We start from the raw sequence: 27343 nt of genomic DNA on the forward strand, positions 1-27343 counted from the left end.
AGTTCAAACAGGAGAATTGCTAATTTGGTTGGGCGGTAAATTGCAGCCAAAGGGGGAGTAAACACACCAATTTTACAAAGCCAAGGCAATAAATAATTCAATCTTGCTGCAAAATAAAAAAAGCAAATGAAAATAATGTTCTCTGATATCCACTGTCGGATGCAAAAGGGGCAATGGAATTGCTTGACGAGGTGGGGTTGAATATTTATTAGAGGAATGTTGGTTGTCTCTCCCAGTTAACTGTGAAATCTGTCTTTGTTTAAACAATAGAGGAAGACTTTGCCTGAGGCCATGCCCAGCACTAACCGTAGAACTTCATCCTGCCATGAAAATCATAGGGGATCAAATTCACCCAAACAAACTGCTTGTTGCTGGTTTCTCATCCGTCTGCCTTTCAGAATATTTGTCTCTGCTTCATTTCAATATTGTGGCAATATCAAGAGAGTATCAGTCGTTCGGTCTTCAGCAGGGTGCAAAGACTCGTGCAATCGTGATGGTTATGCCAATCATGTGACCCTTATTCTCAACCCAATCAAACCTGTACCTTAATAATAACCATCTCTTACTTCTAATGCTTAAACCAAACAAGTCAAAATAAAACACGAGGGGCAGGATAGCCTAGTAGTCAGGGTGTTTTGTTCCCATCCTGAAGTTTCTGTGATTCTAACCCCAAATTCTCCCTGTAAGCAGCCTTGAGCAGGAGGCCTCTCAAAAAAGTGTCCGATAAATAGTCCTACTTATATTTCAAACGCGTCATAGATGGGGGCTGAGAACCAGACACATCCTGATGGTTTCCTCCACCTCCAGCCCGGTGGCCCGTACCTCTGTGCTTCTTCAGTAGCTTAGTGTTGAGCTCCACCACCTGCTGGTACTGGTGCAGCTCCAGCAGACACCCGCTGAGGTTAAGGGTCAACGGGAGGCGGACCTTCTCCAGGGACTGCCAGTCCTCGCCCTTCTGGTCGACCAGCTGAACACCCAGGAAGGAGGTGATTGAGGGATTTGGGGAGACGCTGTGTTACTTTTGGTTCAGGCCAGGTAAAAAAACATGCGAGTCTCAGAGACCGTTTCTGATAAAAACGAATATGAAGGAGAAGACGGCGTGAGATTTGGATGGGAAATAATGATGGGATGCGGTGATGGTGATGAGATTGCATTGAAAAAATAAATTTGGTACATGCAGGTACAGAGGGAGAAGATTGGTGACGTGACGTCACAAGGCAGAATGGGGAGGTTGTGTGTGTATGTGTGTGTGTGTGTGTGTGTGTGTGTGTGTGTGTGTGTGTGTGTGTGTGTGTGTGTGTGTGTGTGTGTGTGTGTGTGTGTGTAAAGAGAGACACTTGCAAAACCTCACAATGGGATCTGCAGAATTCGTGTTATTTTTTGGTTATTTCCCCTATGGTTTGTCTGCATAGAATGTCATTGCCATAGTTTTTTGCAAAGTTAAAAGTAACAAGGTTAATAATTGCTGAGGGGCATTTTTGACTTTCATTCTTACAGTAACCACCAAAAATAGAGGAAAGAAATCGGCAGTGTTTGTATTGCCAGTAACATAACTTTTAGTTTAAAATATGTTCCTACTTAATAATACAATAACCTTTCCTTGCTTTTTTCCAAAATCGAGTGTGTTACAAACACGATCTCAGTAGCGCCTGCACTCACTTTGTACTGAAGGAAGTCCACGTACTCCATGGCCTCTCTGAACTTCCCCGAGGCTTCTTCGTAGCGGTTCTCTTTCATATGGAAGTTGCCTTCTTCCTGAAGGAACATGATCATTCTCAGCATCTGCTGCCAGTCCATCTCCTCCGGGCGGCCGTGGCCGCCGGCAACCTGCACTCTCTCCGTCCCGGTGCCACGCCCTGTCTCTTGATCGTCACCCTTACCGACCCCGCCCCCATGGCCCTCACCTTCCCCCCCCTGACACGCCCCTCCTTTCCTCCCATCCTCTCCCTCGTCTTTCACCGCCACGCTCGCACTCTCCAGGCCACGCCTCCCATCTTCCCCCGCGTCGTTCTTCATCGATCCACACTCTTCTCCTTTATCTCCTCCTCCCTCCTCCACCTCCTCCTCCTCCTCCTCCGCCTCCGCCTCGCTGGTCTCCTCCGCCTCCCTGCCGCGGGGGCTGCTGTCCAGCTTCTGCCAGTACTGCTCCTTCTCCTCCCAGTACTTCTCCTTCATGCGGTCCGACAGCTCCCGGAGCTCGCGGTGGACCAGCCCGGCCAGCGTCAGGTCCAGGTTCAGCACCATGTTGTAGTCCCGCCGCGCCTCCTTCTCGTTCCACACGGCCGCGTGCGCCTTGGCCCTCTTGTAGTAGGCCTTCACACAGTCTGGGGGGAAACGGAGAGACGGGATAAAGGAATGACGTGTCATAGGAGGCGTGTGTTCTGGGGAAGGTTCGGGGTACGTAGTCCAATGTGAGAGGTCTAGGTGGGGGTGGTTCAGGGCTTATGGGGGTTGTTCGACTCTCCCGTGAGCCGTAAGGTGCTGTCTTCAGTATCAGCAATGTAAGCAGTCTACCTGTAGGAGTTCTGTTTGGAAGGACACCCGAGCCTCCAGCTCATTAACAAAGTCACCGCAAGTCACTTTGGATACAAGCATTTGCTGCATTCTAATTGTGATGGTTAAAAACTCAGATAGATGAAACATAAAGATAAAAAGGTAGGTATTCGTTTTCTAAAGATAAAAATAAATACCCGATCTTCCAATCTTGTATTGTTATGTCCACTCTGACTTATCCTCTGGATCGGCAGAAGGGTATTTGTATGCAATTGGTTCAGTGTACATGTTCTACCATGACCCAGTTGCATACCAATAACCAGAACAGTGTACCTTGCCGAGTTCTCAACCGTCTTAACAGAAACCAGATATATTCGGGGGAGGGTTCTCTCTCTTTCTCAGAAGACCCACTCGTTCATCACACATATACACAGCTCCTTTGTACGTACACCTATATACACACACACACACACGCGCACGCTTGCACACAAACGAGTCGCCGAAGAGTAGGTCCGGAGTAGTTAGTTGGATCCCCCGTTGATAGTTAATAGTTAGTTGGATCCCCCGTTGATAGTTAATAGTTAGTTGGATCCCCCGTTGATAGTTAATAGTTAGTTGGATCCCCCGTTGATGGTTAATAGTTAGTTGGATCCCCCGTTGATAGTTAATAGTTAGTTGGATCCCCCGTTGATGGTTAATAGTTAGTTGGATCCCCCGTTGATAGTTAATAGTTAGTTGGATCCCCCGTTGATGGTTAATAGTTAGTTGGATCCCCCGTTGATAGTTAATAGTTAGTTGGATCCCCCGGCTTCCTACCTCCTCCAACCCCCTCATTTATTTTCTCCTCTAATACAAATCTTTCATTCGACCAACATTTGAAAAGATTTCTTCCTAGCTCTCGGCAAAGGCAGAGAAGAAGACACACAGTACAACTGCCCTCTGGGAGGGGGGGGGGGGGTGGCTAGGTAGTTTTGGAGGAGATTTGGCCAAGGCTGATTTAAACTGACGGAGACAACAAGCCATTGTCAAAGATAGAGAGTTGGTGAGAGTGAAAGAGAGGCAGTATAAGGTGGAGATAGTGCCAGAGAGAGAGAGAGAGAGAGATGGTAAGAGTGAAAGAGAGGGAGTATAAGGTGGAGATAGTGCCAGAGAGAGAGAGAGAGATGGTGAGAGTGAAAGAGAGGGAGTTTAAGTTGGAGATAGTGCCAGAGAGAGAGAGAGAGAGAGTGACAGAAAAAGGAGAGGGAGTTTAAGGTGGAGATAATGCCGGGGAGAGAGAGAGTTGGTTGAGAGTTAAATAGAGGGAGTATAAGGTGGAGATAGTGCCAGAGAGAGTGAGAGAGATGGTGAGAGTGAAAGAGAGGGAGTTTAAGGTGGATATAGTGCCAGAGAGAGAGAGAGGTGGTTGAGAGTTAAATAGAGGGAGTTTAAGGTGGAGATAGTGGAGGAGAGAGAGAGTTGGTGAGAGTCTAGAAGTGAGAGAAAGAGAGAGAACGAGGGACTGGGTGAAGGCAAAACATGAACAAAAGCTATGAACAGAGCGGTAAGCGCAAGCAGTATCGAAAATGTAAGGTTGAGCGTATTGAAGGATGGGGTAAGGTAGAGAGGGGGACGCGTGGTGAAAGGCAACAAGCTGTGTGAGGATTTGGTGTCGCAGGGTGAATTGCTTCTATAGGCCTCATTAAAGCAGTCGGAGCCTGATAAGCTTTCAGACTCGCTGTTCCCAATGTTGACTATGGAGTTCAGCGTTGAATATCCACGAGTGTCCCCCGGGCGGAGCGAACTGCCACGAATTTCCACCTTGACGCTGAGCTCAAAGTTCAAACAATTTCATCTTTCCCCACGGTTGGGACTGACCTCTGAAAGCGCATCCAATTACGGCTTTAGTTGACGGTCTAAAACCCACGCCGGCGGCTTTCGCCATCGCTAAACTCAAATACATGTTTTGGGAGTGAAAAGCAAAGCTAAACTCCCGTTTGGTGGCCGGCTGTATTGTGAATGGCCAACCCAGCCCCACCTCTGCATGCATTGACCAGTCAAGTGGTTTTGGACAGTGAGCAGGGAGGAAGGCTTGTACAGAGGTGTACAGAGCTGCTCAAGCTGCAAGTTTATTTTAATTCTCCTGGTGCCACATACACACTTACAGGCAGGCGCGCGCACACACACACACACACACACACACACACACACACACACACACACACACACACACACACACACACACACACACACACACACACACACACACACACACACACACACACACACATCAAAACACCCACACATAAGCAGAAATGCAGGCACACAAACAGAGAATTATGCATCCATTTCACACACATATAAACACCCACACACACATAAATCTATGCATCCCACACACAAACTGTGGAGTTTATGTTGGGGTACACACACACACACACACGCACACGCACACATAGACACACACACACACACAGAATATAAGAGTAGAGATGGGAGCTGAGGGACAGAGAATAAAGGGGTCTCCTTAAGGGATCGTAACTCATTGTGTGCTGGGCTAGATTCTGTGTCAGGAGAGGAGCTCCTCCAGGATGGAGGGCGTGGCCATGGGCAAGAGAGCAACGGTCCCAGGGCCTCCTACCCAAGGCGTATGTAAGCCCTTTGTAATGTAAAGCTCTGGCATCACAGAGTGGCTAGAGCCAGGCCGCAGCGGGCCTGCAGCCCTGCCTGGACTTGGCAGGCAATCATAAAGAGTGTGTGTGAGTCCCTACGTGACGTGGGTTTCTATGTGTGTGTGTTTGTGTTTGTGTGTGTGTGTGTGTGTGTGTGTGTGTGTGTGTGTGTGTGTGTGTGTGTGTGTGTGTGTGTGTGTGTGTGTGTGTGTGTGTGTGTGTGTGTGTGTGTGTTAAAGATCCTTATGCAGATGTAAATCTACTAATTGGCCCCATTACCCCACTATAACCATGGTTGAGGCGGGTTGCATATCCAAGCCTTTTTACAGAATTTACAATATGTGGGTGATTTTTATTAAATGAAAATCATGTATTATTAATATTGTGTCTACTCTGTCAAACATGACTATGCTTTTGTTGTTCGGTTCATTAATCCAAAGTGCATTACCGATAATAGGCTGCACTCTGGCTAATTCTCTGAACAAATAACAGCATCAAATAACGGTTGTTTGCGAACCATGAAACATAATGGTTTAATAACAAAGTAGTTACTGTTGTCAGCGGCACACACAATGCAGCAACGCCCAAATCAACAGGGCTCAGCCTGTTCTGCCATCAAAACTAGCCTAATAATATAGTAGCCTGAAAGAGGCCTAATAGGCATACATTTTTCCATTCTCTTTTCATCTTTCCCAACTAGGGTTGGGAAATTGACGCGGGTGTAATTTTCTCCCATTTACAAACAGCCGTTCAAATAGCTGTTGGGTGCAGTTACAGCAATATGCATATTCGGGTACCATGTGTGTGTGTGTTTATGAAACAGAGGTTGTGTGTTTGTCTGTGTTTGAAAATGTGTGTATGTTTATGAAAGAGAGATTGTGTGTGTGTGTGTGTGTCGTGTGTGTGTGTTTGTGTGTGTGTGTGTGTGTGTGTGTGTGTGTGTGTGTGTGTGTGTGTGTGTGTGTGTATGTGTGTGTGTGTGTGTGTGTGTGTGTGTGTGTGTGTGTGTGTGTGTGTGCGCGTGCGTGTGTGTGTCTCCAGTATATGCGAGCACAACACACGCAACACATGAATCGAAAACATCAGATGGTTTGAAGTCTATTCTCTCCCCATTAGATAGCGGGCTGATTTATCTCTGCATCACCTTCCTCAGCAGCGCCTGCGCTGGCTAGTAACACATGGGGAGTTTTAGTCTGCGCCTTTAAAGGGATCCCATCTCTACATCACATGAATGGGACTGCGTTGACACTGAACTGCAAAGAAGGGCGGGGGGGGGGGAGGGGGCGCATGAGCCAAGGTTTTCCCTTTTCTTTCCCGTTCCAACAAGTGTCCCCCAGTTCGTTATTCATCCTTTGAAGGCGTTTACCTTTGTGTTTCCCTAGCAGTTCGCTGGCGTGTTCGATGACTTCGTAGTACTGCTCCAGCTCCAGCATACACTGGCAGTAGTTCAGCTCTAGAGGGATGACCATGCGGCCCAGGTTGATGTAGTCTATGTCGCCGGGCATTTCCTGCGTAGACGTGAGCATTTCATCAACCACGCAGACACACACACACACACACACACACACAAACACACACACAGACACACACACACACACACACACACACACACACACACACACACACACACACACACACACACACACACACACAGACACACAGACACACACACACACACACACACACACACACACACACACACACACACACAAATACATAAACACACACACATAAACACACACACACACACACACACACACACACACACACACACACACACACACACACACACACACACACACACACACACAGCCATTATGCCGCTTCTCTTGAACTCTTCACACTGAACACAATTATCACTCATAAACAGCTGTTGCCACATAATGGTGCATCAAACTAGCTCAAGGACACGAGCCAGTGTCCTCTGGGAGACTGTTTGCTTTCGTCCTCATATATCCCTGTACTCTCGCTAGACGCCGCCAATCATCTTCATTTCATTCCAGTCACTCACCCTTGATTGGACGACTTTAAGCAGTAGGACCGCCTCCTTGTACTTGCTGGCGGCCTCTTCGTAGCGCTTCATCTTGACCAGCGAGTTGCCCTGGAAGTGGAGCAGAGGCACGGTGCGCATCTTCTCATCCTTCTCCATCAACCAGGACTCACGCTGGTAGGACATGGGGTCTCCCACCTGCCGGTGCAGAACATACCGGAACAGGGCATAGAGTGAAGCATATGTGTGGCAAAATGTTTCCCGGCTCCCAGCTCATGATCAACACTGTTGTTATCACACTAAGAAACATTTTCATAGGAGGAGAAACCATGCTGGTCTCAGCAGGGTGCGAGGTAGATAGTCATCTTATCTTGCTCTAGTCTGTTCTTAATAACTATGATTGCTGCATTTTTTATTATATCAATTGAATTAACATTATAGAAAAGTACTCGGTTTGCTTTATATTATTTCTGCCTGCCTGGATGTTTATTCTAGATGTATCCTTCGGCTAGGAAATTGCTCAATGAGTGCAGGCCATCATTGGGTAAACAACAGCAATACCAAACATCACGACATCGTATTTTTTTCCAATGAATATAAATAACAGATTCAGCCATTTAGCAGACCTTCAGCGAAGTCAGAGACAGAATGGGGACATTCAGGGACTGAAACGAGTGCCTATCATGTGCTGGACTCAAACAAACCCATCTACGCCCTCTCAATCTTATAATCCAATCTATCTCACGATCTGCTAATCTCATGGTAGCGCTGTCGGTCCCCAGTTTTACCTGCAGCAGCTCCATGATGAAGATGAGCGGCTGGGGGGTCCTCATGATTTCGTCCAGCTCTGGGTAACCCGTGGAGTGGTAGTGGAACATGTTGCCCAAGCCACACATGTGCCTCTGGCCGTCCAGAGGGTCCTTCCCCTGGGCAATCAGCCTCATCCCCTTGGACACTATAGGGTACAAACCAGTGTGCTGGAAGAAAAGAGAAGAAAACCGTTCATAATCGTGATCCCATATCTTGAACAGCGGCGTCCCACAGGGCTCTGTGCCGAGACCATTCATCTACCCCCTCTTCCCCTAAGACCGTACACCTGGCCATGGTTCTACTACCACTATCAAGTTTGCAGACGACACAACGGATGTAAGCATCGGCAGCCACACCGATGAGTCGGCCTACAGGGTGGAGGTTCAGCCCCTAGTGACGCGGTGCCCCGACCGAGTTCTCAGCACCCAGAAGACCACGGAGTTCATCGTGGACTGCATGAAGACAGAGGGTGGTACACACACCCCCATCCGTATCAACGTGCTGGAGGTTGAGCGTATTGCCAGCTTTAAGGTTCCTCATATCCGAGGATCTCTCTTGGGCCCTCAACACGTCAGCCCTGGTCAAAAAGGCTTACCAACGTCTCTTATTCGTGAGGAGATTGAAGAAAGTCCATCTTTCTTCACAGAGCCTGGTGTCTGCATCATCGAGAAAGATCAGCACAGAGATAATCCACACCAACTGCAGCACAGTACGTTATCGGTATGGCTAACTGCTCTGACTCGGTGGTGGTGGAAACGGCCCGACGCACCCCCATTGAGGCTGTCCAGCGAGAGGGTGGTGTGTGGAGGGCACGCAGTACTGCCAGGGACAGTTCTCACCCCGAGCGACAGAATGTTTGACCTCCTCCGCTCTCGGAGTCCCTCAATGACTCTCCATGCCCGGACCAGCGGGTTCAAGAACTGCTTCATCCCTGTGGCTGACATCCTGCTGACTAGGCACCCTGAGAAACAGCCCTCTCCACTTTTAAAGTTGAATCGAATCTAAAACAAGTTATGCTCATGATTAGACCGAGACCTTGCTCAATCATGAAGTACATGGCAATCATTCCGCTGCGACGTACACGGGAGAACTGCAATCAGTCGTCGTACATTTAGTTGTGAAATTGCGTGTCGAGATGGGGAAAGATATGAGTACATGTTGTACAATAGCGTTGCTCCGGTGTACAGTTGGTTTGGGTCTGAATATACCCAACATCCGTAGATTCTATAAAGAGAAAACATGTTTTTCTTGTTCTTGGACGGATCCTCATTAGCCCGTATTGTTCGATAGGCCCTGTGGTTTTAGAGCACATGTGTGTTTGCATATGTGAACCCGTCCATGTGTGTGTGTGTGTGTGTTTGCGTGATGTGGGTGGGGGGGGGGGGGGGGGTGGTGATGAAAGTCGACACGCACCACCGCATCGCACCAGAACTCGGCCACCTCTCCCACCCGCATGGACGTCAGCAGACTCTCCCACACCTCCATCTTGAACATCTTGCCCACAAAGATCTCGGCCGGCCTCTTGGCCAGGCGGCTGTCGTCGATCACCGTGCGCTCAAAGTCATCCAGCAGCGTCTGGAAGTGGAACACCACCTTTATGGGTTGAAAGGGGGGAAAAATACAAATAATGGGTGAATGGATTTTTCTTTTCTTTTCTGCCTGTGAATGGGACTCTATTCTTTTGGAAATTATTATCATTATGTGTCATATGTCATCATGTAAGCCTTATCGAAGATAGAGCAGAAACACACCATGAAAGATATCAGCCAGAAAATGAGGCCGCAGGTTTGAGACTGAATATGCTAGAAAAAGATACATTTGCAATGGTAGAACAGAGCATGGGCGTATAATTAATGGAAACACACACACAATTTGATAGACCAAATAGTTTAGATGTAGCTAATTTTGGTTTTAATTTGAGTAAAATAACCTTCACCATTAATTATTAGACAGCATTGCAAAGGGCATACAATCAGAGGCTACATGCACTCATTTATATTTGGAACCTTAATTAGTCGATTTTTGATCTCATGCAACGCCTAATTGCTCAACACTACATTCATAGATGAGGTTTTCCATGATCATGAAAAGATAGTTCTACCTTAGTGCCGGAGGGGAAATGTGGCATCGGCCCCGTTCCTCCAGCAAGAATCTTCTTCTTGACGGTTGGCATATCGAGAAGATAGGTATCCTCCATCTTCAGGCTACCTGCTGTGTGCTTTCTGCTGTGAAACGAAGGCCCGTGAAGAACCTATAGAACCTGCTCTGATGGAAGACAATTCCTTCTTCTTCTCCTTCTCCTGTCAACGGTGGCCTGCAGCTTTTCCTAATTAGCCCATTGTGGATCGAGTTTTGCTGGCTGCTCTCTTGACAGATGGTCGGATTAGCCCGGGGTTTGAAGATGATGGCCACTTTAATCTGAGGAGCTAATCCCCTTGCCTACTCCCTTGGATTTCCTGGTTAATCCCTGCAGGAAGGAAAGGAAAGGAAAGGAGGTGACCAGTGGACCAGCATATGAGGAAAGGCCTGGATTATTCTGGAAGAAATGAGGAGCCTTCTGGATTGAGTGAGTGTGATCTGTCCAACCCAAAAATAGCTCTCATAATGGCAGTCGAGAGAATGGACCAGTTTATATCTAAAATCTTTAGACTATAGTTTGAATTTGCTAATGGATTGAACTATTGTCGTTTGGTATAAAAAATATCTTTTGACACCATACACTATTATTATCTCATCAGAGCTTAAAGAAACCAAACATCTTTTGTTCTCTCTTTGTCATATTCTTTGCTCAGTGGCACATTTTTAATCATTAACTATTAATGATGACTATGTGAACATGGCTGTTATGAAGCTGTTCAGCCTCCAACCGTCATTTAAATTGCCCGTAACAGCAACGTGATAACATTTTATTGGTAAACAAAAGAACCCCATACCAACGTTGTTTTTAACCTGTCTTGATGCGGTTCAGGTTTTTCTTGGCAGCGACGTGACCATAGGGTAAAAAAACAAATTACTCTTCATTTTAAATCTATAACGACAGTTTATTTGTGATCAACATCAAAGCATATTCTGCCCCCCCCCCCCCCCAAAAAAATACAGTAAAGTAAATCAAAAAAATCTTATTTTAATGTTGACACATTATTTCGGTTGAGTAAAAAAAGGAAAGAAAGCGAAATCGTCTCCGGGCGAGGATGACGCATGGCTGCCCCCTGGTGGTCATTTCTCGATGAGCGAGTCCAGCTGCTCCTGAAGCGAGGCCAGCTGTTGAAGCAGAACATGACAGGCTTGAGCGATGGATGGCATCCCTCGGGTATAATCGGAGGCTAAGTGGAGGGTGATTAACATGTCTTCCCGTATTAATTAATTTTACTCATTCGTCAATACAAACACCACAACAAGACTTCCCCCCCCACTCCCCCTTCGCCCCCCTGGCCTCCAGTGGATCATGGCTGTCACCCCGGCAACCATAAATACCCTGGCTAGACTGGGCGGGTCATCGTTGGGAATGACAATGGAAAATGGGAACGTCATCTTGTAGAAAAAAACTAGGCCTGTCATCTTCAGAGAGCATAGGGACAGATAGCAGAGAAATCTCTCTGGGAAACAAAGGCAGTTATCTCCTTCAGAGAATAGGGCTTCCACCACAAGCTTCTCACCTGCTCCATCTCTCGCTCTTCCTGCTGGACGATCTCGTTCAAACAAGCTTGGAAGCGGTTCTGCAGTGACAGAGAGAGAGAGAGAAAACAGAGTTCATGGCGGTGGCTGTAAATGTCCCCTTGCCCGTGCGGCTCATTGTCCCCATCTGGCGTCTGACAGATCATCATTCGGACCGCCAGTCAGAGGCTGCTGACCTTTTCCCTGTGTCTGCGATAATGACTGAAGATAGGGCAGACAGCGAGGCGAGGCGAGGCGACACACACACACACACACACACACACACACACACACACACACACACACACACACACACACACACACACACACACACACACACACACACACACACACACACACACACACACACACACACACACACACACACACACGGTTGTATAATAGCACAATACTAGTACAAAAAGGGGCCATGTTAGCTTGTGTTTTGAAATGTTTGTGGAATTTCCCCCGAAAGAACGCTTGCTGGCAGCAACATGAGTAATACTCATGCCCTGCAAGGATGCATTTACAGAAGCCAACGGTTGAAATGTTATTTTTATATCCTCAGACGAGCACCGTCTCCGACATGTTCTCCTGATTTACATACGACGTGAGCTTCCAAATCATGCCATTTCTATTTTCTTTTCAAATGCGTTGCCTTAAGGCTCCTATGTGGGGCTGTTCTGCACTAACGCTTATGGGAATGTTGAAACCTTTACTTATTTATGACACTAATTAGACATGTAAGAGAATATATATAGCACGTGTGTGTGTGTGTGTGTGTGTGTGTGTGTGTGTGTGTGTGTGTGTGTGTGTGTGTGTGTGTGTGTGTGTGTGTGTGTGTGTGTGTGTGTGTGTGTGTGTGTGTGTGTGTGTGTGTGTGTGGTCACCTTGAGGGCCTGGTTCTCCACTTTCATGATGAGCTCCTCCTGCTGTTTCTTGCGGGCGCGGGTCTCCTGGAGCTTGGACTTCACGCTGTTGATCTGCACCTGGTACTCCATCACTGCAGGGACACATCAGTTTTACGTTATGACCCTGTTATTAACATGTTGGGCATAATAACCACCAGTCACATGGATCAGGCCGATATGAACAAAATTTAAATGTATTAACATTTTGGCCTAGATACCTCAATCCGATTGAATGCATTTCGGTACTTATAGGTATCATCCGATCCCATACTACACCTAGTCTCACTAGGTGGACCCATTGGCCAGCTCTATTGCATCACAAACTGAAAGGTGCTGTAGGTTTAGGTCAAGAGCTATTATTTGAGTGTCACTTGATTGAAATGGCAAAGCCATCCGTCAGCTGTTAGTGAATCATCAGGCTGGGAGAATATCCGAGCCTGCCTCTGTATGCACAATATTAGGCAGACCACACCGGTCATCTCTGACAGATGGGTCTCCCTTCCCTGATGGCTTTGGGGAATCCGTCTTGCCTGTCAATCACAGGTTTGTGAAATGTACACATGAAAATAGCCTGCTAAACATTTTTCAGGGAGAAAATCTTTGTTTTCAGAGAGCGGGAGCAGGGAAGCATAGGAAGCGTAGAGGAAAATAATACTCCCTGCAGGCAGTGCTCAGGCCACTTATTGTAAGGCAGGCAGGGAGGGAGGGAGGGAGGGAGGGAGGGAGGGAGGGAATGGGATAAATATGCGTGGCCAGAGCTCTGCCTATTAGCAAAGGAGCACTGCCGGGCTTGAGGAGCTGGGGATATCCGGTAGGTAGCCTTGGTGAGTGACAGGAGGGCCCAGGTATCGTTGAGAGTAGGGAGGCATGGAGCTGTCTGAACATACTGCCATCTGAGCAGCCGGCACAGCAGTCAACGTCTGTCAGGCCAGTGGCGGGAAGGCACCAGGAGTGATGATAGGCACGATATACGGGGTGCACCTGTGTGTGTGTGTGTGTGTGTGTGTGTGTGTGTGTGTGTGTGAAAAAAAAGTGTCAGTTGCGTGCGTGTGCCGTTGCCTGTTTGTGTGTGTGTGTGTGTGTGTGTGTGTGTGTGTGTGTGTGTGTGTGTGTGTGTGTGTGTGTGTGTGTGTGTGTGTGTGTGTGTGTGTGTGTGTGTGTGTGTGTGTGTGTGTGTGTGTAAAAAAGTGTCATGGAAGCGCGTGTGTGTGCTTTTGTGTAACCCAGAAAACTCAGCTCTGATTTCGAGCACCGGTCTCCACATTTTTTTTCCCCCTGCCCTCTGTTTTGACACGCGTCTCCAGGTTCTGATTTAATGTGACTTTGGACCGTCTCCCACTGTCTTTCTGTATTTGTTCCGAGAGCGCCTGGCCGGGTTCTTCATATCAGAGAGCGAGCGAGAGAGATAGAGGATGTGGGGAGAGCGAGAGCAGTGGTAAAACGACAGGGCTGCACCTGAGCACCGAGACTTCCCCCGGGGACCCCTCGCGGCAGCCCCCCCTGACCTCGCTTCACTCACCGATCTGGTTGTTCCTGTCGGCCTCGTGCTGGGCCGAGTCCGACTCGTCCAGCTTGTCCTGTAGCTGTCGCACCAGGTCGTCCTCCGTGTCCATGATGTTCAGGTCCTCGTCCCGCTCCCCTTCGTCCTCCTCCTCCTCGCTGCTGCTGCTGATGTCGTTGAAGATCTTCCGCAGCTCGTCCTGTTGGGCTGGACGGACCAAAAACGCATCAAAACGAGTCGGGTGTTTCATCTCGTGCTACCCAACGAAATGCCTTGTTGGGAATAGGCCTCAGCAGGAAGAGGGGTCGTCTCGGGAGACTTTGGAGACCTACCGGTAGAGCCGTGGCCCTTGTGCACCGAGGTGCCCGGCGAGGAGTCCAGGTTGGCCAGGGAGCAGTGCTGGTCGGGCTCTTTGGTCTCGTCCTCGGCAATCAGCTCCCATCCTGATCCATGGCGGTTAAGGGCCAAGGGCTCAGCGCTAGTGTGCTCTAATTAAGAGCCCTTATCCTCTTGTCCTCCGAACCGTACAGCTGTCCCAGGCAACCTACTTCATCCAGACGTTTAATCAGGGTGACGCATATCTCGGCTTCCTCTCCCACGCGGTTCTTCTTTAATGATTATCGGGAACCTGGCTTTATGTGCCCAACTAAGGCAGCGGTAAGGCCCGGTCCATCTCAATTAGCCCAAAGCGAGCGATCATGAGAAGCGGCCCTGCACCAGTGCCCCGCCCGGCCTCTGTTCTGTCAGGCAAATTTAGAGCATAATTTCAGTGCTAATGACTTTCCTGCTAAGTGTGTACATCGCTCAAGTTGAGAAATGACACAGCGCGGAGCCAGGTGAAACCGAGCCCTGCAGAGGCCCTCAGAGAGGCAAACACGCCATATTTTTGGTAGACAGCAGCGTATGGGGTCTCAGAGCCGACTTAATTAATTTCCATGATTGCCACTCGACTACATTGGGAAGCGCCATCAAAAAGCAAAGAGGCACACATTGATGCAATGCGGCATGGAGCACCTACAGTATATGCACTGAAGGGACATTTATGAAACTAGAGATAGATGGGATTACAACACAGTCGTATACCAACATCAAATACAAATCAATGAAATGTAAGAACATACACTCAAGTTAAAATTCACTCCTTTGTTTTTGAGGACATTCCCGGATCCTGTTCCATCATTTTTTTTTCCTACTGACGAACCGGAGCCATTGAGGAGGCCATAAAAAGGATACGCACGCTGACCGCCTCGGCATCGGTGCTCAGCAGCCTCTTCACCTCTTTCTCCACATCAGGAGACTCAATATACTGGAGAGAGCATGATGAGGTTACACACACACACACACACACACACACACACACACAGCTCTCAGCATCACACACGTGCACCCAAACACATATATACACAAGGCGCTGCCAGATGGCTGTGCGCCAGCGCGCACATTAGCGATTACAAAAAGGAGGGGAGTAGGCCGATCAATAGTGCTCAGTGCTGCACCTTTTGGGTGAGATTTACTAACAAGACAAAGTACCGTGGAAGCCCAGTGTTTGATCAAACACTGGTGAAATTGCTTTTCTGCATGCCTTCGGGGTGCAACAAGATGGAGAGGCATTATTTATATGTAAATTTGAGTTCTTATTTTCAGTGCTTGTTTTCTGAAATGCTAATTCCTTCTTGGAAAGTCCAAAAGGAAACGGGATGCTGATCAGAGGGATGAAAGAGCGAAATGGATGAGGACGAAGGGGAGAGGTAAGCTCAGGGGAAATACGGAAGATGTCAGTACCTTTTTCTTTGCCGTCTTCCTGAATCTCCTCTTGCGTGTGTTCTTCAGCGGTAGGGTGACTGGAGAGCAACAGAGGGCAGGGTGACGGGATTAAAAGACTGGCACAGTGCAACCTTGAAATCCTGGAACACTGATGCTTCAAATTTTACACAATTAAAAAGGCACACAAGGGGCAATATTCAGCCAAAATGTGGTATGTGTGTGTGTGTGTGTGTGTGTGTGTGTGTGTGTGTGTGTGTGTGTGTGTGTGTGTGTGTGTGTGTGTGTGTGTGTGTGTGTGTGTGTGTGTGTGTGTGTGTGTGTGTGTGTGTGTGTACTCACTGCCGTGGTTACAGACAAACTTCTTGTCCTTGTCCTTGTCCTTCTTCTTACTCTTGGGATCGGTGGTTCCAGTAGGCTCCTCCAGAGGCGGGTAGAGGTCTCCATCTAGTGTGCACACCAGCATCTAACACATGGAGGGGGGAGTAGGAGCTCAAGGGGCGGTACTGACCAATACAGTGTTCCATTGTCATACTTAAAATCTTTGAGATTCCTTGGTAGGTAACAGATAGTATTTTTTGAAATAAAAAAGTATTTTTATTTCATCGATGTAGCTGCCGAGTTTGGCTTATCCCAAAAAAAAAAAAAATCCATCAAACAAACTGACATTGTCTTTTGGATAAGATAGCTTCTGATTTGAATTAAGGTAAATATTTTATCCAAAGGAACAAACAGTAATACGATACATAGTCATTCAAGAGCAGGGACAAATTGGCTAAAGTTAGAAACGTTATCCCATCCCTTCCCCTTTGTTTGTTTAAATGACAGTATTGTATGTCCCCACCTGACAGACATCCGCTGTCTTATAAAACGTCTTCTTGTCCACAGTTTTCAGAGACTCCAGGATGCAGGGCAGATCCACCAGCTTGCAGGCCAACGGTACGCGATCTACTCGCACAATACCATGGCGACCATCCGCTATTCCAGGAAAACAGAGACATACATATGTAGCAGGTTTTCAATGTGTTTATGTTTATAGAAAGCAATTATATTTATGATATAACATATTTAAATGGATTGCCAGTCAAAAGCATTAGCAGTCCACAAATAGTATTTTAAATTCTGTTATTACAATTAGTAAAGTTACTTACGGTGAAGCTCAACCGTAAGTCTATCCTTCATGTTCATACTGCTTGATTGGGCAATCCTTCTGACAGTGGAGGCATATTCCTTCAAATGAAAAATAATTTGTAAAGAATTACCTTCCAGGCAATGATGTAGTGAAGACGTTTTTAAAGCAAGATTATTGATTTGATCCATTCTCATGCAAGTCCAATCTGTATTCCCCCTTGTTGCACCACATTCACTTCCAGAGCAATAAGTTATTTCCTACCGAGGGCAACCTGAGTACAAACTGACTCTCCAATTCGTGGGGAGCATCTTCTTTGCTCTTTGAGCCAACTTTTCCCACTGAAATCAGAGAGGGTCTATATTAATGGCAATCAAATGTATTCATTAAGCAAACATACGCGGACTCCCCTAGTGTGAGTGGAATGGATTTGGTCAACAGATATAATATACCAGACTTTCAGTCTGTTATATGTTTACTAAAACAATTCAAACGTAGTACGGTAACTGATGCGTTTCTTTAACAATTACTGGCTTCTATTGTATACAAATCAAATGGCCATAATGGTTCAACATTATCCTCTTACAACTATATAGCACTGATATAGTTCAACATTTTTGTTTACAAACCAGGTCTCGTTATAAACTAATCGCTACTGTGTCGTGGTTTTACCACAGTCCATCAAAAAAAAAAAAAAATCCACTTAACGAGTCCATCAAATAATGATATCAGACTTATATCATCATCCTATGATATGGAGATAATTTTGTGAATATCCATTAACCTTTAAAATAAGTTAATGCGAATCATAAAGATTAAACGGTGTAGCATTATATGATTCAAAATCAACTATTCCAGTTTTAGATGTATACATGTAGGGAGCTGTTGTTACACAAAGTATTATTGTTTGTGTTTATGGTACAATAATAACATTGCAGTGCTACAAAACGAGAAGCTAACGTTAGCATGCTCAATCTTATACAGGAAAATCAATTTTACCTTTAATTTTCGATGTCGTTTTCTTTTTTGATTCCATGCTATAGCTGAATTTAGGATTTACACCTTAAACCGTAATCGGAAGAGTAAAAGATAAAACAGACATCTATGAGAGAAACAGTCTCTTTACGCTTGGCGAAAACTGCTGGAATGATAGCTACCGTAGTCTCTCTTTGCTAAGTTCGAGTAGAGACGGACATTGAACCATTATACTTTTTCAGTTGTTTTATGTCTTTTCGCTTGGCTATTTTGAATAAAATAGCAATTGTATATTTTCCTCAAATGTATATGTTCTTGCTTTTGTTCGCTATTTCAGTTCGTAGTCTAATATTTACGAAGTGTATTTATCTTGAAAGTCTTCATTTTCCGGGACACATGAAACTTTGAACACATCATTAGAGCCAGTGTGGTGTGGTGCGACATTGTCAACATTGCGCCATAGGGATAAACGTTTTACATTTCAACATTATAGTGTCGTTTTATAATATGTAAAGCGCGTATTTTTACAGGTTTAGCGAGGTTTCTTATCCAATATAATAAAAACAGCAGTTATAAAATCGTTATGCCCCGTTATGCCAGCCTGCTCTCTTCCAGTTCAAAGCATACACTTCACAATAATAGCACCCAAACATGACCGATTCCCAAGACGTAAATAACTATTTAAACTAGCAATTTTCTATAATGACTTTTATAAACCCAACATAAATTGTCATTCAGTGGGACTTTAGCACTATTGACTTATATCTAGGATTTAATTATTTGTTTTTTTTTAAATCCTTCTGCAAGATATTTTCGCTTCCGGGGCAGGAATATTTTTTCTGTGTTGCTGTCGTTTTTCTGCTGTCCACATTACAGGTTGCAGTAAAATAGTCACGTTTTGATTTTCGATGCCGACAGTGCGACATTTGACGGCTGAATCACAATAATGGGATATACATTGACTGTCAGCAGAGCCAGGCGAGCAACAAGGACATTGTGGCTGTTGTTGCTTGTCAGTCTGTCTATATGCATCTGTGTTTGCAATGCATCATCTCAAGAGGACAGTGCCATGGAGAACATCGTAACAGAGAAGAAGGTGGAAGAAAGCCATAGGCAGGATAGTGTAGATTTGCTCATCTTCATCATGCTTCTCACCCTTACTATTTTAACTATTTGGCTATTCAAGCACCGACGATTCCGATTCTTACACGAGACAGGACTGGCGATGATCTATGGTGAGGAACCCCGTTTGCACTGTGGATGTAATGGGTGGCATGATTCTCTGAATAAAAAAAGGAAATAATAATCACAGTTTTACGGTGCATTGTATTTGGCTTATTGAAATATAAACATTCGATTCTATAATGGTTGAGTTCAATATTTGTCAAATTGTAAATAAAGCGAAAATTAGGTATATATGTATTATTTAAACCTGACACAACTATTTCACTTGACAATTCACACAATTCCCCCCCTTTTCACTGTAAAATGCCAATTGTAGAAGGTTTGTATGATACAGCCTTATTTGTAAATGTTTTGACAATTTTGTGTGTGTGTGTGTGTGTGTGTGTGTGTGTGTGTGTGTGTGTGTGTGTGTGTGTGTGTGTGTGTGTGTGTGTGTGTGTGTGTGTGTGTGTGTGTGTGTGTGTGTGTGTGTGTGTGTGTGTGTGTTTGTATAGGTGTACTGGTTGGTGTGGTGCTGCGCTATGCCATCCATGTTCCCCGTGACATCAGCGCTGCCACCCTGAACTGCCATGTTAATGCCAGCCCTGCCACCCTCCTTGTGAACATCAGTGGCAGATTCTACGAGTACACTCTGAACGGAGAGATCAGTCCCAACGTGTTGGATGATGTGCAGGATAACGAGATGCTGAGAAAGGTAAACGTTGAAGTGCATGTTGCGAGTGTGTGTTTTTGATGTGCTGGCGTTTTAGTTTTGTCAACCGCCCTTGTGGTGTAGGTTCATGTTTGTTGTCAGTTAGAACTAAGAGGTCGTCTGTGAATGAATATTATAAATAAATTATAGCTGTTCATAGTCATTCGGGTACAGATTCACTAAATGTCTTTAGGCTTTTGACTGCAGGCTAGCCCAGATTATTCTGAAACATTTATAAATACATTCCAATACAAAATTGCTCAGTGCCCCGAGTTTCAACAGAAACAAGATTAGGATTAGTAAGGTTGATACACTTGAGTAATAATTGGTTTCACCGAATATCTATTACCCTTTTGTGAGTAGATTTATCCCCCTTATGAATTAATTTGAACCTTTTGAAACCATTTTTGGTTGTCTGGCTCACAAGCCCCATCATTCTGACCTACATTTCTTTATTAAATTACGGTGGCATGGAAGCCTGTTATTGTGCCACAATTATCATTTACCGTTGCAGAGCGGCTGATGGTTTGCAAAAGAGATGTGTAAATGTTTGCATCAATAAAATATTTGTCATATTATCTCCATAGTCCTTTTGATTACTGTATGTTTACTAGCTGCTATTTGTCTTTGGGACCCAGGTAACCTTTGACCCGGAAGTGTTCTTCAACATCCTACTGCCTCCGATCATCTTCCACGCTGGCTACAGCCTCAAAAGGGTACAGAAGGCACACTCAACTCCAAACATAAGTAGCTTCAGATCAGACATGTGCTATTTTTAGCATCAATAAAATGTCCTTTTATTGCATTGTATATTTAAAATGCGTTCATATTTTGTTGATGCCTTTCAGAGACATTTCTTTCTAAACATGGGATCCATCCTGGCCTATGCCTTCATGGGAACATTGGTTTCCTGTTTTGTCATCGGGTAAGAAGTACCTCCGCTAACCAGTTCTCGACAATTGCAACGAAATCGAGCCCATGTGTACCACGATTCATGGGGTCGCAATGTCCTCTGGAGTGTTGAGGAGAGTTACATTAATGCTTTGTGCTCCACAGACTCCTGATGTACGGCTTCGTGACTCTAATGAAGCATGTGGGGCAACTGGGTGAAGACTTTTTCTTCACAGACTGCCTCTTCTTCGGGGCCATCCTCTCAGCCACAGACCCTGGTGTGTGTCTGTTCAGTTGCAAGCACTACCGTTCATTGTCAAAGTGTTCCAGCTCTTTGGTTGAAATGCTCAAACATGGTCGTTAGTTACCTAGCCTTACTTTATTACAGAACTGTAGAAATTAAATCTGAGATGATCAGCACCCACCATAGATAGTGGGTGATCATAAATGGAAACGGCTAGTAAGGGAGGGAGGCGGATAGTCTAGTGTCAAGGGAGAAGTGTGCTGTTATTATTTATTTCAATAACGGGAAACACTGCCATTGTTTATTCCTTACTCGACTTGATTTGTAGAAAAACAACAGATGTGCACTAGTTGAGGACTAAAACACATGCAAATGTTCTGGTGTGTTTTTCGTTTTTCTGTTCCAGTGACTGTCCTGGCCATATTCAATGAGCTGCAGGTGGATGTGGATCTCTACGCCCTGCTGTTCGGGGAAAGTGTCCTCAACGACGCTGTGGCGGTGGTGCTGTCTTCGTAAGTCCTCGGCCCGATGCTATTGCTGTCCAGTGCAGTTCAGAGGAGAGGCTAGTTGCACCTGGGGAGAGTGCAAGCTATCGACCATAAACAAATCCAATGTCGGTGTTCCGTTGCCATCGCGGACTGACACTTGCAGCAGACTTCTTGTTTGTTTTGTTTTGTTTTAAAAGGAAGTTACCAAAGGAAGTATAGAGTTGGAGTGTTTGAAAAGACTGTACGATCTAGGATGATCCGTCCACAGGAATCCATTTCATGCTATTCTAACATACACTGCAGTGCTCTCATTGATGCTGTGTAATTGCGTGGTCTTGTGACATTGCAACAGGTCCATCGTGGCCTATCAGCCCCAGGGGGATAACAGCCACACCTTTGAAGTCATGGCCGTGCTCAAGTCGCTGGGCGTCTTCCTCGGGGTCTTCAGTGGTTCTTTTGCCCTGGGGGTGGCTACTGGCGTGATGACAGCTCTTATATCCTTCCGGTTCAAATGTACTTCTAAACCGCTCCAGTTCATGTGTGACTTTGTTGTGTTCCTGCTCTAGACCTGTTGTTATTATACACTTCGAGAACTGTCGAGTTAATGTTTGTTAATCCATATTATCCTTATAAGTCCATGTGTACTCTGTGTATTGGCCGTTCCAGTTCTCCCACATTACTATTGAAACTGCATTTCTCTGTGAGGATTTGTTGTATACAGTCCATTTAGAAACCAGACACCACCGTTTGACTCCTTGACAGTCACTCGTCACGTGACCAAATTCACCAAGCTGAGGGACTTTCAGCTGCTGGAGACGGCTCTGTTCTTCCTCATGTCTTGGAGCACATTCCTTCTGGCAGAGGCCTGTGGCTTCACAGGTAACACACACACACACACACACACACACACACACACACACACACACACACACACACACACACACACACACACACACACACACACACACACACACACACACACACACACACACACACACACACACACAAACTGCAAAACAATTCGTATTTAGGACCTTGTTTCCTAACATGGGACCTTTCTCCCTGCATGGCCTTCTGTACTAACATGCACATGTAAGAACTTTGGTTATATAGGTACAGCTGATCCAAAAGAAAAGATCCACTCATTGCAATACTGTTCTTTAGGTGTGTGTAACGTCTCTTCCGGGCCATGTTCTAGGTGTTGTAGCGGTGCTGTTTTGTGGAATTACCCAGGCCCACTACACCTACAACAACCTGTCCCCAGAGTCCCAGATCAGAACCAAACAGGTACGATCACAACAGCCCCTAGAATAGAAGTCCCCTGTTAATGAAATCTGTTGAACAGCCAAGAAGTGCTCACTCTGTTTGTTTTAAGCATTTGTAAAACGAGGATTGAGAACACGACTGCTGCAGGGAATGCCGTGTTGTGATGTTTGCTCGTTTTGTTTGTCGTCTCAAAAGTTGTTTGAGCTGCTGAATTTCCTGGCAGAGAACTTCATTTTCTCCTACATGGGCCTGACGCTGTTCACCTTCCAGAACCACGTGTTCAACCCCATGTTCATCGTCGGAGCCTTCGTATCCTTCCGCTGTCGATTCAACTGCCAACGCACTGTTTATTCTGGCCTATAGGGATTGCACATCACTATGTACACCGCAATTTGTGAGGCATAGAACCATCGCAATGTTAGTTATTATGTTAATAGTAATGGCTTTTGGTCATTGTTTAGGGTTAGTTTATAAATGTCGATTTAGGATTTTGCAGATCTGAAACTCTTGAGTCTTCAATATGGTGAAGTATCGCCAGCAGAAAATGCCATAATTCATTTGACCTACTAACGGTATTCCCATTGCAGCAAACTGATATTCAGACATTCTTTGCATTCATTAACAAATATTAAAGAAGACCCAGAGGTCGGAGCGTAGCGTATCGCGTATAAGCGGCTCATTCACCGATGGCTAATCCTTGACCGCAGTGACCCCAGGTGGCTGTGTTCATTGGCAGGGCTTGCAACATCTACCCCCTCTCCTTCCTCCTCAACCTGGGCCGTCGCAACAAGATCCGCTCCAACTTCCAGCACATGATGATGTTTGCTGGTCAGTGTTCTTTCAGATGCGGCCATACAGGCCCCATCGTCTCTTTCTCAATTTAGCAGGGTAGAGGGATGCACTTTGGAGGAGGTGGGGGGGGGGGGGAGAGAAGGCTGTAGTCATGGAAACAAGTCACTTGTGCCCTTGGCATCCCTGCCGTCTGTTGTCTGACTTAGTTGGACTGTTTCCTCAGTAACACAATGTTATCTGACAACAGATAAAGTGAACAAACACGCTTGTGTTACCTAAAGGCCATTGTTGTCACTGTTACTACTCCGATAGACGTACACTCTTTGTACATAATCTACATTATCTAATCTCATACCTGAATTAAAGCTACCTTCCTAAACATATAGTTATAACTATTTCAACTTGGCCATCCTTCGGGCAACACTTTTATAGAAAAAGTTAAATAAATGTCCCCCAAAAAGTAAAAAAGAAATGCATCTGTACTTGTTGATATATGTCTACACATTGTGCTTGGTGTGATCTGCAGGACTGCGCGGGGCGATGACCTTCGCCCTGTCCATCAGGGACACGGCCACCTACGCTCGCCGGATGATGTTCTCCACCACGCTGCTGGTGGTCTTCTTCACCGTCTGGGTCTGCGGAGGAGGCACCACCCAGATGCTCTCCTGCCAGCGCATTCGGTACGTCTCTGGGCCTCACACAGGCCGTTCATGTTGAGTACAGGTTTGGGTTAACTACTGAGTGCTACATGGCGTGGGTTGAGTCTAGTTTGAATAATAGTAAAAGAGAAGTTCATTTTGTGGTCTGAGGTTTCAGGCAGCAGCGTGGCTTGTTTCTGCTGAGCCGTCCCTTGAGCATGTTAAGCCAGTTAAACCATCTTTTATTTATTAGGGAATTACAGTTCTCCAACCTGTACTTTGTACACTGTGAGCCAAGACTCGTAAGGAGAATGTTGGTTTAAGATCTCGCACTTGGTTGCCAGCTTTACTTGGTTTGTCACAGATTGTGTTGAATGACTTACACTTCTGCAACTCTTTCCACAGAGTGGGGGTGGACGCCGATCAAGATAATCTGGTAGGCATAACGCAAGATTACGGTTTGTTTATCTTTGTGACTTCCTGTTTTCAAGCAAATTTCAAACTAGTACACAAACTCATCATCGTCACTCTTGTTCTTCTCGTTTTGGAAAAAGAGTGTAAATGAAGGTTCAGAGAGGAGAAGCACCAAACAGGAGAGTGCCTGGCTGTTCCGGATCTGGTACACCTTCGACCACAAGTATCCTTTGGCGGGACCACAGGAAAAGTGTTGACATTTACATCAACTTCGTATGAAGTTTACCTCCTTCAGATGCTTGTCATGATTTACATCAGGCGCCTATTCAAGCTGGTGGTTCGAAGAGTAAGCGTAACCATTCAATGGTGTAAATGGTGCATGTGTTTATCATATGGTTGAAGTTCACATTGGGAGACAACAGAGGGAGCCCCCGCCACTTTAGAACAACAATGACTTCAATATTTAGCTGCCTTAAGATGAACCAACCAGGTGAACCTAAACAAACTCTCCTTTTTCCTTTTCCTTTTAAAAACATGTGGTCAAACAAGGCTTCAAATGTTTCTGTCTGAAAAGTTCATCAGATCAAATGTCACTGATGTTTCATGCCATGTGTCTTCATTGTATCGTCCGGATATAATCCTTGAATCTAGCCCCCCCCCCCCCCCCCACCAGCTATCTGAAGCCCATCCTGACTCACAGTGGCCCACCTCTCACCGCCGTGATGCCCGCCTGCTGTGCCCCCCTAGCCCGCTGCCTCACCAGCCCCCAGGCCTATGAGGTCAGATGCTTGTTTTTTGGCAACCATTTTGGATCCTCTGAGTTGCTGTGATGAATTTTAGTTGTTGAGGAGCAGACATTTTGGGAGCCCCAGCCCCTAGTTTCGGTCAGGATTTTAGTTGTTGAAAAGCTTACACTGTGTCGATCTCTGAACCTAGTTTCTGTGTAGAATTGTAGTTGTTGAAAAGCAGACCTTGTAGGAATCTCTGACCCTAGTTGTTGTAGGAATTTTTGTTGTTGACAAGCATACATTTTGGAATGTCAGCTCCTGCGACAATATTAAGTCGCGGCTATGTTTACATCAAAAAGCTGACATTTTGTATCATCAGCCTTAGTTGTTCTGACATTGAGATTTGTTGTTCGGTTGGGCTTGTACAGGTTTTTTTTAAACAGTCGATATTTTGGGTATCACTGTACCAATGTTTCAAATACTCTGAACATCACAACGTCAAGGCTGTGCATTCTAACCACGGGAAAAAGCCTTTTTAAGCGATATAGATGTTTGATCCGCGTCCCGGAATCCAAACCATACACATCTCATTCCTCCCTCTCTCTCCCGCACAGAACGAGTGCCAGCTGCAGGACGACGACTCTGACCTCATCCTGACGGACGGCGACATCAGCCTGACCTACGGCGACGTCACCATCAGCACCGACGCCACCGGCGCCTACACCACCAGCGGCGGGCCGGCTGGCCTCCCCAGCGGCACGGCCAACGCCTCCTTCAGCGAGGAGCTGGACCGCGAGCTGACGTGCGGCGACCAGGAGCTGGTGATGCGGGGCACGCGGCTGGTGCTCCCCATGGACGACTCTGAGCCCCCCTTCACAGACCACCACCGCCCGCGGATCTGATCCCATCCCCCCCCCATCTCTGCGTCACCCCCCCCCCCCCCCCACTCCAGTGGAGCCGGGAGCCGGTGGACTTCTCAAACTTCTTCTTCTTTCTTAAAACTTCTCGCACCTTTTGCATTTCTAACTCTCTACCGTTAATCACTCCTAAATCCGCTCATCACTGCTTAAGGGGACTCCCCATCTCTACCTCATTCTCGTTCTGCTCCTTCTTCCCCCCCCTGCCTGGGCGTCCACCGTACCTGTGATGTATGTCTTTATTTATTAGTTAGTTGGTTTTGTTTTTTAAATATTCCATTCTTAAGTTTCGCTTTGAATGTGTGGCAATCACCTCACCAGTAACGAATGCACAGGAGGTCCAACAGCATGCGTTTAGTCAAAGAAAATCGCCAGTTAATTTACATGTAATCGCAATTCCCCACTATAACTTTGATTATGCATGCAAAGGACGGTGGCTTGATTTGGACGTTTTCGGGAACTAGGGTTTGTTGATCTGGCGACCGTAATGTCGCTGCCCTCTCTTGTAGTCAGGGCCTAGCTGCGACCCAGTGGCTCCACCTGTCTAACCCTACATTTGATTTACAATCAAGTGCCTGGTGGTTGTAGCTCTATGCCTGGCCAACCCGTTCCTGGGTTTCCGAGGTGCCGGAATGTTTTTTTTTGACTGGGCAGTTTGTGGATGGGCAGGTCCTGCAATTGTAGTTTTTTTGGGCAGGCGTTTCAAAATATCTGCTCTGTCTGTATGGTAGCATTGTACTCCATGGAGTTTTTCCGTCCGTGTTATGTGCTTGTACAATAGGCCACGATGTGATGCCAGTGACTGAGCACAGAAGAGGCGGATCCCTCCCAGTGACCTTTGGCTGTGATTCAGAGAGGGATTTGACACCTTATTTTAGAAGCGGGGGCCTGCTCTCGGGAGATTGGAGGGTCTGTTGTTTTTGAGTGATGAGATCCAACTACAGTCCTAATAGTCAAGGCTAGAGACATTTATTTGTCCTGCATTTGGAACGTTTTATGGGGGGGGGGGGAAAGGGAGGAGCTAAATGCGGGTGACTTCCAGTGTTTTCTATCCTCTTTGCGACTTGGCTTCAGTACCATGAGCTAGTTACAAAATGATCATACATGTAGCATTGTCTACATTTTATATTACAATCGTGCTGCACACTCTTGTGCTGGAGTCTATCCATTTTTTTTGTGTCCCTTTTCGAAACAAAGATTCCCTTCCTGAAATG

The 27343-nt window shown here is 46.1% G+C and overlaps 3 protein-coding genes across 3 annotated transcripts; 1 reads left to right on the top strand and 2 right to left on the bottom strand.

The window, feature by feature from the left end:
- Positions 1-1775: 1775 nt before the first annotated feature.
- On the bottom strand, positions 1776-10890 carry LOC130391016 (aryl-hydrocarbon-interacting protein-like 1). The gene is made up of 7 exons (XM_056601199.1): positions 10046-10890; positions 9358-9537; positions 7923-8111; positions 7156-7332; positions 6511-6652; positions 2104-2324; positions 1776-1952 (listed from the first exon to the last, which is right to left on the bottom strand). Exons 1-7 carry the CDS (start codon positions 10139-10141, stop codon positions 1776-1778), a joined length of 1182 nt encoding a protein of 393 aa, XP_056457174.1. The 5' UTR covers positions 10142-10890.
- Positions 10891-10970: 80 nt separating this feature from the next.
- On the bottom strand, positions 10971-18205 carry taf7 (TAF7 RNA polymerase II, TATA box binding protein (TBP)-associated factor). Its single transcript, XM_056600996.1, has 12 exons — positions 17900-18205; positions 17165-17241; positions 16923-17001; positions 16616-16749; positions 16114-16237; positions 15793-15851; positions 15244-15316; positions 14343-14453; positions 14029-14217; positions 12489-12601; positions 11601-11660; positions 10971-11205 (listed from the first exon to the last, which is right to left on the bottom strand). Exons 1-12 carry the CDS (start codon positions 17934-17936, stop codon positions 11161-11163), a joined length of 1101 nt encoding a protein of 366 aa, XP_056456971.1. The 5' UTR covers positions 17937-18205; the 3' UTR covers positions 10971-11160.
- Positions 18206-18708: 503 nt separating this feature from the next.
- slc9a6a (solute carrier family 9 member A6a) lies at positions 18709-26120 on the top strand. Its single transcript, XM_056601176.1, has 16 exons — positions 18709-19110; positions 19555-19754; positions 20390-20467; positions 20600-20676; positions 20808-20920; positions 21293-21398; positions 21727-21868; positions 22148-22253; positions 22573-22661; positions 22836-22949; positions 23357-23468; positions 23959-24112; positions 24476-24506; positions 24625-24707; positions 25158-25263; positions 25827-26120. The coding sequence occupies exons 1-16, from the start codon at positions 18822-18824 to the stop codon at positions 26112-26114; spliced, it is 2088 nt and encodes a 695-aa protein (XP_056457151.1). The 5' UTR covers positions 18709-18821; the 3' UTR covers positions 26115-26120.
- The last annotated feature ends 1223 nt before the right edge of the window (positions 26121-27343 follow it).

This window comes from Gadus chalcogrammus, chromosome 10, assembly GCF_026213295.1.
Source record: "Gadus chalcogrammus isolate NIFS_2021 chromosome 10, NIFS_Gcha_1.0, whole genome shotgun sequence".
Lineage (NCBI taxonomy): Eukaryota > Metazoa > Chordata > Actinopteri > Gadiformes > Gadidae > Gadus > Gadus chalcogrammus.